General features: G+C 44.2%; 1 protein-coding gene across 1 annotated transcript; it reads left to right on the top strand.

The window, feature by feature from the left end:
- The first annotated feature begins 2,968 nt into the window (after positions 1 to 2,968).
- LOC132650145 (zinc finger protein 419-like) lies at positions 2,969 to 14,738 on the top strand. Its single transcript, XM_060375700.1, has 5 exons — positions 2,969 to 3,197; positions 5,472 to 5,510; positions 6,572 to 6,698; positions 7,330 to 7,428; positions 7,836 to 14,738. The coding sequence occupies exons 1-5, from the start codon at positions 3,120 to 3,122 to the stop codon at positions 8,756 to 8,758; spliced, it is 1,266 nt and encodes a 421-aa protein (XP_060231683.1). The 5' UTR covers positions 2,969 to 3,119; the 3' UTR covers positions 8,759 to 14,738.
- The last annotated feature ends 1,369 nt before the right edge of the window (positions 14,739 to 16,107 follow it).

Genomic DNA, 16,107 nt, shown 5'->3' with positions numbered 1-16,107 from the left:
TTGGGTGTCAGCCTGCATGTATGCATAGGCAGCACATGCATGGAGGGTCTATGGAGGCCAGAAAAAAGGTATCAGATGCCATGGAACTGTAGTGACAAATGGTGTGTGTCCCAAGCGGACTTTGGAAACTGAACCTGGGTCCTTTGCAAGAGCAACAAGTGCAGCTGGGTTTGGGTGCATTCCCAGCATTCTAGATCTTTACCACACCCTGAAGTTACAGACACACATACATACACACACACAATCCTGAACAAAAATTAAACAACTAATCCCCACCAGATCTCTGAATTCAAGGCTAACCTGATCTATGAGTGAGATCCAGGATAGCTACGGCTGCATAGAGACTCCGTCTCAAACAACAACAAAAACAACAAAACACCAAACAAAAATAAAATTGCTGTAGAGAGTGTAACACCCTAGCACAGTGGTTCTAAACCTATGGGTTCTAACCCCTTTGGGGTGGTCGAATGAACCTGTCACAGGGGTCACCTAAGACCATGGGAAAACACAAATATTTGCATTACGGTTCATAAAAGTAGCAAAATTACAATTATGAGTAGCAATGAAAATAACTTTATGGTTGGGATCACCACAATATGAGGAACTGTGTTAAAGGAGCACAGTATGAGGAAGGTTGAAAACCACGGATCTTGTCTAAATGGGAATCCAGAGGAAGTGACATGGCAAAAGGGGGAAAGCCACTATTTAAGTATAACCATCTGGATCCACATGGTGGAAGGAGAAAGCTGACATTTACAAGCTGTACCTCTGACTTTCACAATTTCAGGGACACACAGACACAAAAACACACACACACACGTGTTTTTTTTTTTTTTTTTAAGTGAGTAAAAGCTCATGAATTTATTGTCTTCATATCAAAATCAGATTAGAACTAGATCTTTTTGCTTTGGTGCTTGCCACCCCCTCCCTTTCTGGCTCCCTCCCTTCCTCTTTCTCTCCCTCTCCTCTCCTCCCCTCCCCTCCTCTTTCTTTCTTTCTTTCTTTCTTTCTTTCTTTCTTTCTTTCTTTCCTTTCTATTCTTTCTTCCTTTCTTGCTTTTTGGACAGGGTTTCTCTGTGTAATCCTGGCTGTCCTGAAACTTGCTCTGTAGACCAGGCTGTCTTTGAACTTGGAGATCTGCCTGCCTCTGAACTGGAGTGCTGGGATTAAAAGTGTGGGCCACCACCAATAGGCTGCAAATGCAATCTTTAAGAGTAAAATTAGTAGGTAAAAATGTAGTCAGAGGGGGCTATAGCTGGGATACAAAGTAAATAAACTGTAATTAATATAAAAAAATAAAATTTTAATTAAAAAAATGTAGTCAGGCATGGTGGTGCACGCCTGTGATCCTGGCACTCAGGGAGCCAGAGGCAGGAGAATCACTGTGAGTTTGAGGCCAGCCTGGTCTACAAAGTGAGTCCAGGACCGCCAAGGATACATAGAGAAACCCTATCTCAAAAAAATAAATAAATAAAAATAAAAAATAAACAAGCAAACAAACAAGAGAATCCTGCAAGACTGATTCACTATCAGGGACATTAGCCCTATGCCTAGGTTCAGGACCCAGACTTCAGGGTACTGACATAATCAAGTAGGCCAGGGGTCATGTGTCACTCCATTCAGAGTCCCCAGGCCAGTTGACTGGGCTGCCCAGAGAGGGACGTGAACAGGGAGGTTCCTACCCAAGGCTTAGAACCAATCACGCAATAATGGTGTAGATTTCAGACCTGTCTAGGTGCCATCTCTCGAAACCTTTTTGCTTTCTTCTTTCTTTCCAATCAGGGTTTCTCTAGGAAACTTTGGCTGAACTAGACTGTAGACCAAACTAGCCACAAACTCAAAGATGCACTGGGATTTAAGGCATGCACCAATGCCTCCGGCCCACCTTCCTGTCTTTCTGCACAGTCTGTTCTGGGTAATGTAGTTCAGATAGCTGCCATAGAAACCAGGGCAATTGCAGAGAGAGAAGGTGGAGGAGGATCCGTGTATAAGGAGTTAACTGGACTCTTTGTAGACAGAGTCATAGTTACATATGCACCAGTATTCCTAATTTCCCAGGAAGCTTTTGCCGGAGTCTTTTCTCTGAAGCCTATCCTTATCACACAGTAAGGTGGCACTTTCCTGGGCTGAACACTGTTATGCAACCCCAAATTCCCTTAGCACGGGATGCACAATAGAAAAGTTACTTGTGACAGCACTATATCCGGTGTGTAAAAATGAGGAGAGTTTGAATTCTAGAGATCAGTAGTGAAAGATAAGTCCAAATATGTCCCTTCTTCCTTTCTCCTCATAATTCCTTCATTTTATTTACAAAAGGACCACGGCAAGAACCCTTCACACAAAGATAAAGGCTGAGGTGTCTATTAACATGTCAAAGCTGACACTGGCTGCCAAGTTCTCCCAGGACCCCTCTGTGCCTCTACTTGTTACAGGAGGCTCCTGGCTGCAGTACATGACCCCACTCTGAACTCTCCAGCTCTTCTGGCCTATATAACTCAGCGGTTTTTGCCTATGCCAGTCTCGTGGCCCAGGCCGCCCCTCTTGGTTGTGGCTTCTCGCCCATTTTCCTGACCCCTGTCCTCCCATGGACTGGCTCAGGGCCATGTTCAATCTGGACTCTCCCTAATGTTCCCTGCCTGGCCTGAAACTCACTATGACAGGCTGGCTTCTAATCCCAGAAACCCACCTGGCTCTGCCTGCAGTTCTGTAATTTAGGAGACGGTCAGCAAGCCCGGTCTTGTAGCTCAAGGAAATATTGGCACATCTATAATTACAAGTCTCCCTACCAGACTTGAGTCTTCTGCTCCATCTGGGCAGGTTTGTCCACTTCCTGGTGCTTGATTCTGTCCGAACTACATTGGCCAGAAGACACTGCACCAAGATTAGCCAATGAAAAGGGGAGATTTGGTGACGACAAAAGGACGCTGGGCGGGACTTTCGGCTTTGCTTGCTGGAGGTTCTTTGAAACTTTCTGGATCTGTCAGTCTGGCAGAAAACTGGCTTCGTCAGTATTGGTTATGGCAGGAAAACGGGAGAGTTAGAAGCGTTTGTCCTCCATCAGGGAAACGGATCTGACGTTTGCGACGACCTGTGAGGTCTGATCCAGGCTTCGAGCAGGGATGGCCACGTCCCAGGGCCCCACCATGCTGTGGAGCCCCATGGTGATTGTGGAGGCTGCGGGTGGAGCCCTGCCCCAGGTGAGTGACTCCTGATCGCCCACCTCCCTGAATTCTAGAGCGCTGAGATCTGGATCGGGAGCCAGCAGGGCGGGCCCTCGTGTCCCCGGGTGTAGGACATCGGTGGACGAGATTATGGTTTTGACATCTGAGTGCTAGAGAATGATCCTTTCTGACTCACAGCGTCTGGTGGATTGTACCTCCCGAGGCTTGTGGGCGGGCCGGAGCTCAGAGACCGCAGCCCTGGGGTGACCCCTGCTGGCCTTAGATGGGGGAAAGGGCTCAGTGCTCCTAAGAAGCTGAGTTTTGTCTTTGGAGAGCTGCTGGCCATGGAAGATTTGAACAGAGGAGAGGTTCTGTCTATTAAGTTTTCCAGGAGTCCCCGGGAAATATCGGGATGCGGTGGGGTAATGTGGGTGCAGACAGGGCTGTGACTCCATAGGTAAATCCTGTGAACGCAGGCACGGGTTTGAGTGTGGAGTAGAGAGGGGGAGAGGGTGTTCGTATCTTTGATGGATTTCTTTTATTCTTTTCCTCTCTCTCTCCCTCCCTCTTTGCCACCCCTCCAAGGCAGGTCTCTCTATGTAGTCCTGGCTGTTTTGGAACTCTAGTATACCAGGCTGTCCTCACGCTCAAATCCTTTTACCTCTAACTTTTGAAGTGATGAGATTAAAGAACCTTTCTTCACTTTTTATTTTTAAAATATTGGCTGGAATTCACTGTTTCGACCCAGACTGGCCTTGAATTCACAGAACTCTTCCTTCCAGTGGGTTCTCCTTTGGGGTAAGGGCTGCCTACTGAACTCTGGTTGTCTGTAAAAGGAGAAAGGGCCCTCGACAGTTGAGCCAACTCTCCTGAACTGCCAATGAATTTTGAAAACTCAGCCATCAGAACTTGCTGCTGAGCAGCAAGTGTAGCTGTGAAGAAAAACTAAATAAAAATAAATAAATAAATTGACCTTAGGGGGAGTGTTTCTGAAGGGCATGGATAAAAAATACTACTCCAAGTGCTTTACAGTGCTGTGGTGGCATTCAGCATTTGGGTTAAGTCTACCGTGTTAGCTATCACTTCCCCTTCCCTCAACTGAAATGACCATGTGACTCTAGCTGGCCTGTGTAGCCCGTGTTGGTTTCAGATACACATAGGTCTGCCTGCTTTTGCCTTGCAAGTATTGCATAAAAGTCTGCACAGTCATACTTGGCTAATACCAAAGTCTTCTTAAATGTGGGTAGATAGAACTACACATTTTGGAAATGTGTGTTTGTGAAGCTTTTGACAGAGCATTAATGATGTTCACTGGAAAAGTGTGTACTAAGTACTTAATACGTAGGACTGAGCTTGATACTATGGTTCCCTTTTTGGAGTAAGGAAATTGTGTTGGTTTGAATGAGAATGGCCCCCATAAGTGCAAACATTTGAATGCTTACTCACCAGGGCGTGGAACTGTTTGAGAAGGATTAAAAGGATTAGGAGCTATGGTACTATTGGAGGAAGGGTGCAGCTGGGAGTGAACTTTGAGGTGTCAGAAGCCCACACCAGAAGCAGTGTATGTGTGTGTGTGTGTGTTGCTGCATGTTGTCTGTAGACCAGAATGTAAAGTAGACAGTGTCATGCCTGTCTACTTTCCAATAGGATGATCATGGACTGTAGATAGCAGTTTTGCTTTACCTGTGTTTTTCACCCAGAAATAACTCTTAGACTTAAACATATTTACAAAAGCCTAGGCCAGTATAACTAGGCATGCTCCTTGACTTGCTCATAACTGATGTCTCACTTATTCTATTCTAAGCTCTGCCATGTGGCTGGTTAACTCTTCTCAGTTTCATATGTCCATCTTCTGAATCCCACAGTGAGTCTCCCACCTCTGACTGTGTCCCAGAGTTCATCTCTCTCTCTTCCTAGAACTCCCAGCTCCTTATTTCCTGCATCAGCTAAGAGGCAATTAGCTTTTTATTGACAGAGATGCTTCCATACAGACAAAGAGATTCCTTCTACAATGCACTAACACTCCAAAACTGTAAGGTAGCCCCCAGTTAAATGCTTTCTTTTATATTATAAGGGTTGCCTTGGTCAGGGTGTCCCTTCACAGCAATGGAATAGTAAATAGACAGGCTGCCATTCTTAACCTCAGATAACAAACTGAGGAGACTGATATTTTTGCCTAAGAGCATCCAGGAAGGGACAGAGCCCAGGGTTCATTTGGGTGTACCTGACTGCATGTATGAGTGGGGACTTGGATGAACCTTTGAGACACCAACACCCTTGCTTGTTACTCACAGCCTTGTTTTTCTACAGGTTTCCCAGTATTCAATGAAACCTGCCAACCAGGAAGAGGTAAGTGGGGGATGCCCAGGAATCACACTCCTCAGTTTTCACATAAGTGACCTCTGAGATTATGGTGTCCTGGGACTCTTTGCTTGGGATTCTCTCTGTCCTTCCATTGCATTTCCCTGGCATGCACTGAGAATGAAAGGTCCCCACATCCACAGCCGGGATTCCATGGCCGGGTTTCCATTTATATCAACTAGTGGCTTAAGATTCCGAGGACTTAAAGTTCCAGTGATGACAGGAGAGGATGCCTGGAAGTGAGGTGGGTTGGGAATGCTGGGAAATCCTCAGGTGTACATGGACTGCTGGCTTTAGTGCAAGGCAGGAGTTGGGGGAGCATGGTAGCTGAAGGCTGGGCCTGCATGCTGAGATGGAAATGGAGGCTCAGTGAGAAGACTGATGTGTGTGCCGATGGCTTTCTGGTGTTTGTGCCATGGACATAGTGGACAACAGTGACCCCCAAATGGTCTGTGTGAGTCAGATGATTGGGAGAGGCCCATGTGAATTCTCTGATAGAAAGAAGGTACATTGCATGGCATCCTTCCAGCTTGGATTGACTGCAGCTGTGGTGGCTTCAGTGAACATGCCCCCCCGCGCCGTAGGCTCATAGTATGGCCTTTTTGAAGGAGGTGTGTCAATGGGGGTGGGCTTGTAGGTTTCAAAAGCCCTGACCATTCCCAGTTAGCTTTCTTTCTGCCTGGTCCCTGTGTATCAGGATGTAAGTTCTCAGCTACTGCTCCAGTGCCATGCACACCTGCTGCCATGAGGGTCATGGACTCACCCTCTGAAGTATAGGCCCCAATAAGCTCTTTGTTCTATAAGGTGCCTTGGTCATGGTGTCTCTTCACAGTAATAGTAAAGTAACTAAGCCACCATGTCCACTTGCCTGCTTTTGCTGAGTGCTGAACAGAGTGGTTGGTGGGACCTTGAGGACAGACTGTGTGTCAATAGCTTCAGAGCCTGGTACCCTCTGAGGTAGGAAGCTAAGTGGGAGTGACTGTCTTAGGGATGGCAAGAGTCCCTGACAGGCAGGCTTCATATAAACTCAACTTTCCCCCATTGTGCAGGGCTGTGTGTCCTTTGAGGATGTGGCTGTGTACTTCTCCTGGGAGGAATGGACACTACTTGATGACTCTCAAAGGCTCCTGTACCAGACTGTGATGACGGAGGTCTTCACACTCATGTCTTCGCTGGGTAAGGACCCCATCTTGCTAGAGCATGTAGGCTTTCCTGTTTTCTAGAGATCCATATCCTTCTCAAAGCTGTCCTGTGAACACTGAATCTTTCTTCCACTGTATAAAATACAGGTTAAAAATAGAGACTTGGTTTACCACAGCCCTGATTCTCATTTGCAGAAAGGCACACTGGAATCAATTTGGGGTTAGGATTTTTTGTGCATTGGAGGTGGTTTGAGATAAGGTCTATCTATTGAGCCTGAGCTGTGCTGGACTCTCTGTGTAGACCTGGCTCCCAGTTAACTTGCCAGGATGTTCCTGCTGTGTTTCCTGAGTGCTGTGATTGGTGTCTTGAACAACCACTCCCGGCCTAGAGTCAGGAATCTTAACAGTGGTGGCTTCTCTGTGACCTGATGATACTGTAAATACTTGGCATTGTTGTGACTGGGGTACTTCCAGGCGACATATGTTGTATGTGCATGGGGCAGGCATTGTGGCACTGATAAGTTCACTATTAGGGTGTATGTTTTGTTTTGTTTTGCAAGAGACTCTTACCAGGATTCTAATTAGGCTTTTTTCCAATCGATTGTTTGGGTTGCATCTCTCAGTCCTAGTACAGAACTCTCATTTCATGTTTCATTTTACTTTAGAACTTCTACCTTCTGGGATTCATGACATCAGCCATCTGGAGTCTTGTGGAGATCTCTCTGTGCCTGCACTGAGATTCCTGACTCCGTGTTTATGGACAGGTATGTTTGCCTGTTCCCGTGCAGCACTGGGAAACACAGGTCGTCCTTTATTGTGTTAGTGTGCACTATACCCAGGACAGTCCTGGGATGGGGAGTCTTAAGGTACTGTGTCTTATGGGCTTGACAGCCTTCTGCTCTGTGTCCTGCATCTCCAGCAGCTGAGGCTTGCAGCAAGCCATTTGCTGAGGGCAGTGTTATGGTTCCTAGCACTCCTCCCTATGATTCACTCCATTCTTGTGTTCTTGCTGCCCCTAAAGTTTCTAGAACCTATGAACTTGACAAATTCATCATGGCGATGGACCCTTCCTTCCATGAACAAGCCTCCTTGTTATGTGAGAAATAAGATCACTGTTGGTAATGTGTGCTCTCTGTCATGACAGTCTACATCAGTATTTCTCTCTGCTCAGGTTGTTGGATCAAAGTGGAGGGTGAGCCGTCCCCTTTGGAGCACAGTCGGTCTGCAGAAGGAGATCTTACTTCATCCAGGCTCCAACAGCAGATGCTGAGCTGTGCTGAGACCCCCTTACTAAGCACAGACAATGGGACGATCCTCCAGACCCCCTCAGGTCTTCTCAGGCATCAGATGACTTACACTGTGGGGGAGCCACCCAAGAGCACCGAGAGTGGAGAGGCTGTGCAGGGAGAGAAGAAGAACTGCATATGTGGTGACTGTGGCAAAACTTTTACTAGCACATCTCACCTTAATCGGCACCGGATGATACACACAGGAGAAAAGCCTTTTCAGTGCAGTGAATGTGGGATGTCCTTCAGTCAAAAAGCCTTTCTCGTTAAGCATTTCAGAATTCATACTGGAGAAAAGCCTTTCAGATGCAGTGAATGTGGCAAAGCTTTCAAGCATAATATCTCCCTTGTTTCTCATCAGCGAGTTCACACAGGAGAAACACCTTTTACGTGCAGTGAATGTGGCAAATCCTATATGACCAGATCCAACCTTACACGCCATTTTCAAGTTCATAATGCAGAGAAGCCTTATAGTTGCAGTGAATGTGGAAAAGCGTTTAAGGAAAAGTCCAGCCTCGTTTATCATGCCCGAGTGCACACTCGGGAAAGGCCTTTTGAGTGCAGTGAATGTGGTAAATCCTTCAGCCAAAAGGCCTTTCTTGTTAAGCATTTCAGAGTTCACACCGGAGAAAAGCCTTTCAGGTGTAGTGAATGTGGCAAAGCTTTCAAGCATAACTGCTTCCTGGTTGCTCATCAGCGAGTTCACACAGGAGAAACGCCTTTCACATGCAGTGAATGTGGAAAGGCGTACATGAACAGATCCAGCCTGTTGTATCATTTTCGAGTTCACACTGGAGAAAAGCCGTAGAAGTGCAGAGAATGTGGAAAAGCATTTCAGAAAAAAAAAAAAAAATACAGCCTTGTTTATCGTGTGTGACTCAAACTAGGGAAAGGCCTTTTGAATGTCATAAATCTGGGCAGTGTTAAAAGAATAAAACCAGAAAACTTGTCACCTCTGAAAGACCGATAAGTTAGTAGCAGAGGAAAACTTTTACATTTAATGTGTGTGGAAGAGTTTTTACTGTGAGTAACAGCCTCATTAAGCATGAGAGATACAACACTACAGGTAAGCATCAGGAATGCAGGGAATGTGGGAAAGTGATTTGCTGCAGGACTGGACTTTGTGGACACCAAATGATTCACACTGGATAGAATATGTGTATTGAGTGCAGTGAACCTAAGAAATTATTTCAGTGGTTTGTCCTATACCACAAGAATGCCTCTAATGTGGGGAGCCTTTGCCCACACTTCTATCCTGTTTAACTGAAGAGGCCACAGTGCGGGGGGTGCATCATGAACCCATTGAGAGTGGGGAAGCCTTTGTGCAATAGTTTGCTCCCATTAGCAATATATGCAAAACCCAGATAGGTTTGTGAATGTAGAGAAAGCTTCAGCCATTGGCCAACCTTTTTCAAAATCAGAAGTCCTGAAAGTAGCCTTTTTGAGGGAGCCAGTCGTTCAAAGGTACTTGTCAAATAGGAACACTGGGATGAGATGAGGGGTTGCTGCTGTTTCCTTATTCCCAAGAAGTTAATACTTTCTGGGGAGCTTAGCAAGAGGAGGCCCAATGTTCTTGACTGCACCAGCATGGAGTAGAATTTCCATGTTACTGAGCTTGAATGGGAGAGGATTAAAATGTCCTTGGATTTTAAATAAGACTTTTTTTTTCTTTTCACTGAATATTGCAGATCCTGAAGTAAATGATTGCTGTATAGTCTTCATGACCGTCATGTTCCCATGTGTCCCTCAATCTGTAGAGGACCAGCTCTGTGTAGCACCTTATGCCCTCATGTAGGAGTACAGCCTATATGTTTTAGGTGTTTGTTTGTTTTTTTAATGTGTGAGTATTTTGGCTGCACATATGTATGTATATAAAGTTCATAACTGATGGTTATGAACGACAGTGTTCACGGTGAATAGAACCTAGGTCCTCTGCAAGAGCAGCATGTGGTCTTATACAGTGAGCCCTCTCTCGAGACCATGTTTTAAGTTTTTAAGAAGTTATCAGATTTTGTTCTAAGTGGCTGTGTGTTTCAGCTTTCCTTCTGGAGTGTATCAGGTACCAGTCCCTCACATCCTGATACATTCTAAGTCATGAGGTGTTCATCTTAACAATGGTAATAATTATGTGGGCCTGGGTGGCACAGGCCTTTAATATCAGCACTCAGGAGGCAGAGGCAGCTGGATGTCTGTGAGTTCAAGGCCAGTCTGCTTTACATAACTAGTTCCAGGACAGCCAGGACCTAGAGATAACCTGTCTCAAAAAACCAAAAAGAACAACACTACAACAATTAAATAAAGAATAACAACTGTAGCATATAATTGTGGTTTTAATTTTGCATTATCTTCATATATTATTGTAGGGATTTATTTACTTTTGTGAGTTTGTGTTATGTGTACTTTGGAGTTATCGTCAGAGTCACTGGAACTGGAGTTCCAGATCATTGTGAACCTCTGTGCTTGGAATTAAACCAAGTTTATTTGCAAGAACAGTAAGTGCTGTTAGCCAGTTAGTCATTTCTCTATTCCTGTCACTGTTTTCTTTATCTTTGTTTAGACACAGTCTTATTGTATAGGCTTGGAACTTTTTTTTTTTTTTTCAGATTTATTTTGAATGCTCTATGTGCATGTACACCTGCATGCCAGAAGAGGGCAGTAGAGGGTATAGATGTTTGTGAGCCACCATGTGGTTGTTGGGAATTGAACTCAGTACCTCTGGAGCTGGTCTTTAAGTCACGTGCCACTCCCAGGACCAAAAGAAATTGGGGCAAAGCTGGGCATGGTGATGCACCCCTTTAATCCCAGCACTCAGGGAGGCAGAGGCTGGTGGTTTGATGTGAATTTGAGGCCAGCCTGGTCTACAAAGTGAGTCCAGGACCAGAATACTGAGGCTGTGGCTCAGTTGGTAGGGGGCTTGGGTAGCGGGCACATGGTCCTGGGTTTGAGTCACAGAAGCATGTAACCCAGAGGTGGTAGCCCATATATTTAGGAGGTGAAAGCAGGCAGATCAGAACATCAAATTCACCCTAAGCCACAAAGGTGGAACCCAGCCTAGGTCACAGAAACCTATCTGAAAGCATGAAATGGGGCAGGGTCCATGTGTGGTTGTACAAGCCATTGGTCCTAGCCCTTGGTCAAGTAGATGTTTGTGAGTTTCCAGAGCTCACTCTACAGACCAGGCTGGCCTCAAACTCAGAGACCCACTTGCCTCTGCCTCCTAAGTGCTGAGATCAAACATGCATACCACTACTGCCCTGCAAGTAGTAGCTTTTCTAAACCTCAGATGATTCACATTTGATAAATGTCCTACAAGTTCAGTGAATGTGGGATCTACTGTAGTTACGTACCCTAAACATACAACAAAAAGTTCACTGGACGAAAGTGTTGAATGCTTCAAATGTGGGGAGCCTCCATTCACACCTCCAACCCATTCAGCTGGAGAGGTCGCATAGCTGGGATGCTTCATGAGCCTACTGACTTGGGGAAAGCCTCTGAGCAAAGGTCTACTCTGAGTAACACACAGAGCTAGAATAAGCTTTAGGTGAGGAGAATGTAGAGAAAAGCTTTCAGTCCTGGTCCAAGCTTGCTCAGCCTCAGGACAGAGTTCAAATTCTGAGAGCAGCCTTTGTAAGGCAGGCAGCGACTGAGCACTCCTCATGAGCTGGACACCTTGGGGCAGCATGATGTTTGTTGCCATGTTCGGATTCCCAAGAAGGTGGCTCTTGCTAGGGAACTAGGTGAGAAGGGACCCTGTTCTTCACGGCTCTGTTCTTCTTCACTCACTACTGTGGAGTCACGTTCCCATGTTCCTGAACTGGGCAGGGAGACACAGGTGGCTTTAATAAGACATGTTTTCTCAGGGCTGGAGAGATGGTTCAGTGCTTAAAGCACTGACTGCTCTTCCAGAGAACCCTGGTTCAATTCCCAGCAGCTTCTAGGCAGCGCACAACTGTCGGCAACTCAACACATACATGGAGGTGAAACATCAAATAGGATTAAATGAATTAAAGTACAGACATGCCTTCTCTTCTTAAGAAGTGTTACAGTTCCCTGAAAGAGTGTTTATTTCCCATAGACTCTTTATGAGCTGAAGGAAGTTTTTGGCTAATTTTCCTGGGGACCAGCTGCTAGAAGCACTGCATGCTGTGTGTTGAAGTGCTACACAAATGTTTGGACTTTTAAAGCAGTTAACTGATTCTTGGTTCTGAGTGTTTTTTCCTTCTTCCTGAAATATAACTGATCCATAGTTCATCACATGTTCATTGACACTTTGTGATTGGTGAGCGCTTCATTTTGGCCTTTCTATTATCCACTGTATTGTGCTTTCATGTTTTCTTTTTAAAGTTGATATTTTTTACTCTTGTGTTCTTTTTTTTTTAATTCTTCAGTCATGTTTCCTTGAGTAACATGGAAACATGTTACTCCAAATTTTGTGATAGGTTAAAAACATAAAAAAAAAAAAAAAAGCTGTTGAGAGACATCTAGGCTGTTTCCAGCATCTGGCTATTACAAATAAAGCTGCTATAAACATAGTTGGGCAAATTTCTTAGTTGAATGGTGGGGCATCTTTTGGATGTATGCCCAGGAGTGGTATAGCTGGATATTGAGGTAGCAATATTTCTAATTTTCTGAGAAAATGCCAGATTGATTTCCAAAGTGATTGTACAAGTTTACATTCCCACCAGCAACGGAGGAGGCTTTGCCTTTCTCCACAACCTCTACAGCATGTGTTATCACTTGAGTTTTTCATCTTGGCCATTCTGATGGGTGTAAGGTGAAATCTCAGGGTTGTTTTGATTTGCATTTCTGTGATGAATAAGGATGTTGAGCATTTCTTTAAGTGCTTCTCTGCCATTTGATATTCCTCTGTTGAGAATTCTCTGCTTAGCTCTGTATCCCATTCTTTATTTGGATTATTTGGTTTCTTGGTGTCTAATTTCTTGAGCTCTTTATATATTCTGGATATTAGCCCTCTATCGGATGTAGGGTTGATCTAGATCTTTTCCTAGTTTGTAGGCTGTCATTTTATTCTGTTGACAGTGTCTTTTGCTTTACAGAAGCTTTTTAGTTTCATGAGGTCCCACTTATTGATTGTTCATCTTAGAGCCTGTGCTGTTGGTGTTCTGTTTAGGAAGTTGTCTCCTGTGTCAATGAGTTCAAGGCTCTTCCCCATTTTTTCTTCTAACAGATTTAGAGTGTTTGGTTTTATGTTGAGGTCTTTGATAGACTTGCACTTTAGTTTAGTGCAGAGTTATAAATATGGATCTATTTGCATTTTTCTACATGTAGACATCCAGTTAGACCAGCACCATTTGTTGAAGATGATGTCCTTTTTTTCATTGTTTGCTTTTGTCTGTCAAAAATCAAGAATCCATAGGTGTGTGGGCTCATTTCTGGACCTTCAGTTAGATTCCATCGATCCACCACTCTGTTTCTATGATAGCACCATGCAGTTTCTATTACGATTGTTCTGTAGTACAGCCGACTTGTCCCTGTTTAATAACCAGAATGTTGATCACTTGCCCAAATTGGAGGACTCTCAGAATAATTCCCTCCTAGGGGGCATACAAGACAACTAGCCAAAACCTAGCTACCTGATTTTCTCAGGGGAAGCCCCTGTGTTGTTAAATGGTTGGTTTGTTTGTTTTGAGACAGGGTCTTACTATGTATCCCTGGCAGGCCTTACTATGTAGGCTATGATGGTTTTGGAACTCACAGAAATTCACCTGCCTCTGCCTACCCAGAGCTAGAATTATAGGCTTGCATCATTACACCCAGCCCAGTGTGCATTGATGGACTTGAATGTATGAAATAATACGTGGGATTGTGGTCACTCAATAGATAAAGGCACTTGCTGCAAAATGGTAACCTGAGTTTGATCTATGAGATCCACTCTGTGGAAGAAAAGAACTGGGCCTTATAAGTTGTCCTTGACCTCCAATCCATGGACACACACACACTAAATGTATTAATTAATGTAATAAAAAATTTTACATAGAAATAAAAACATGTTTAAATAATGGTTGATCAGGACACATACACAAAAGCAATAAAATAGCATACCTATAATGTGGCATTATAAATAATAATTGGTTGAAAATGTATTCAACATTTGATTAAAAATAAATATCTTGTAAGTCACATTCTTTTAAAGATTATTTTATTTTGTATACAATATTTTTTGCCTGCATGTACACCTGAAAGCCACAAGAGGGCACCAGATCTCATTATACAGTTTTCAGAGCCACCCCTTGGTTGCAGGGAACTGAGCTCAGGACTTCTGGAAGAGCCATCTCTCCAGCCTGTGAGTCACATTCTTAAATGTATGCTTTTTAAAAGGTCCTATACAGCCAGGCAGTGGTGGTGCTCCTTTAATCCCATCACTGAGGCAGGCAGACCTATGTAAGTCAGCCTGGTCTGCAGAGCTAGTTCCAGGACAACCAGGTCTACACAAAGAAAGGCCCTATATCTTTAAAACCTGTGTTTACTGTAACTGAGACTCTTTCAGAAACTAAACTAAGTACTTGGTATTTAAAACTGAGTTTGAGTGAGTCATGGTGGCACACACTTTTGATCTTAACACTAGGGGTAGAGGCAGGTAGATCTCTCTCAAGACCAGCCTGGCCTACATAGTGAGTTCTAGGACAACCAGCACTACACAGTGAGAGCTCCCATTTCAAAAACAGAACAAAACAAAACCAATCAACCAACTAAACAAAAAAAAAATCATCAACAACAATTCCCCCCCCCAAAAAAAAGCAAGCCAGACCAAACCTGAAAGACCAACTTCGAGTTATAACATTTTTTTGGGGGGGGGGGGTTAGGAGTGTCATTCTCTTTCCCATGTTCCAGAGGACAACAATGAGGCATTTTTAACCTTGTCCAGAGTCACAGAGTCATTAACATCGGAGGCCGTGGTGATGACATTAATTAAACCTGACGGCAGGCATGAGAAAGGGCTTGGGTAGTCCTTTGGCATGCCAATACTATTGCTGGCTACACACTGCCTTGTTTCCCCGCAGGTTCTTAGCAGTGCTGAGATATGTTGATCAAGAGGTATGTAGAGTGTGCCTCAGGAGCTCATCCTACTTGGTCCCCACTTATATGACCTCTGTAATTGTAATGTCTTGGGATTCTTTGTTTGATATTAGCCTATTCTTCCATCTGAGTTCCATAGAGGATGATCTCAGAAAGTAAGGCCTCTGAGTTTAGAGTAGGGATGATATATGGAGAGATTACCATGTGTGGCAACCACTAGGAAGAAATTCAGACAATAATAAAGCTCAAGTGATGAATATTTGGAAGTACTTGGAAGGGAGGGTGGCTTGGGAATTCTCAACAACCTTAGCTGTGCATTGTATCTGGTGAAAACAGTGGAATTGAAGAATTGTGAGTGAAAGAGTAGCAGAGGATCTAGGATTATAACTTGAGAGGGAAATGAGATGCAACAAAGAGTGATGTGTATATTTAAAAAAGAGTATTCTTAAATGGCCTCAAAGCTCATGTGCTGGGGTCACAATGAAGAGGTGATGCAAATTTGGTCATATCTGGGACAATTCCTTGTTTTTCAGGATAAGGTTTCCCTGTGTGGCATTGGCTTTCCTGGAATTAGTTTTGTAGACAAGGCTGGCTTTGAACTCACAGAGCTCTGTCTGCTTCTGCCTCCTGAGTGATGGGATTAAGAGCATGCACTACTATTGCCCAACACTATCTGGGAAAATTTTATGTAATTTATCTATAAAGAGAATGGGGTAGGACTTTTCAAGTCAAACTTCAAGTTTGAATAACACCGTCTGTTTTTTTTTTTTTTTTTTTTTTTTCTAACTAGTGAATTCAGGGGTCAGGGGACCTTGAGAAAAGACTGGATTACAGTGGCTTTAGGATGTAGGATACATAAGGTAGGAAGCGAAGTGAGATGTCTGGGGGATGGCATGAGTACCATGGGGATGGGGCTTGCTAGAAATTTAATTCTCTTCATTGTGGCAGGGTTGTGTGACCTTTAAAGATGTGGCTATCTACTTCTCAAGGGACAAATGGACACTACTTGATGACTTCCATAAGATCCTGGATCAAGGTATGATGAAGGAGAACTTTGCACTCATGGCCTCTTTGGGGAAGGCCCTCACTCCACATGAGAACATCTTCAGGCGAGCGTGC

Source organism: Meriones unguiculatus, chromosome 1 (genome assembly GCF_030254825.1).
Source record: "Meriones unguiculatus strain TT.TT164.6M chromosome 1, Bangor_MerUng_6.1, whole genome shotgun sequence".
Classification (NCBI taxonomy): Eukaryota; Metazoa; Chordata; class Mammalia; order Rodentia; family Muridae; genus Meriones; species Meriones unguiculatus.
Note: the sequence above shows the minus strand (reverse complement) of the source record. Positions and strands in the feature narration are given on the sequence as shown.

Excerpts from the sequence above, each read along its gene's own strand:
- LOC132650145 (XM_060375700.1), top strand. The coding sequence starts at position 3,120 with ATGGCCACGTCCCAGGGCCCCACCATGCTGTGGAGCCCCATGGTGATT. Across the intron at positions 3,198-5,471 it reads CGGGTGGAGCCCTGCCCCAG|GTTTCCCAGTATTCAATGAA; the intron begins GTGAGTGACTCC and ends GTTTTTCTACAG. Across the intron at positions 5,511-6,571 it reads AACCTGCCAACCAGGAAGAG|GGCTGTGTGTCCTTTGAGGA; the intron begins GTAAGTGGGGGA and ends CCCATTGTGCAG.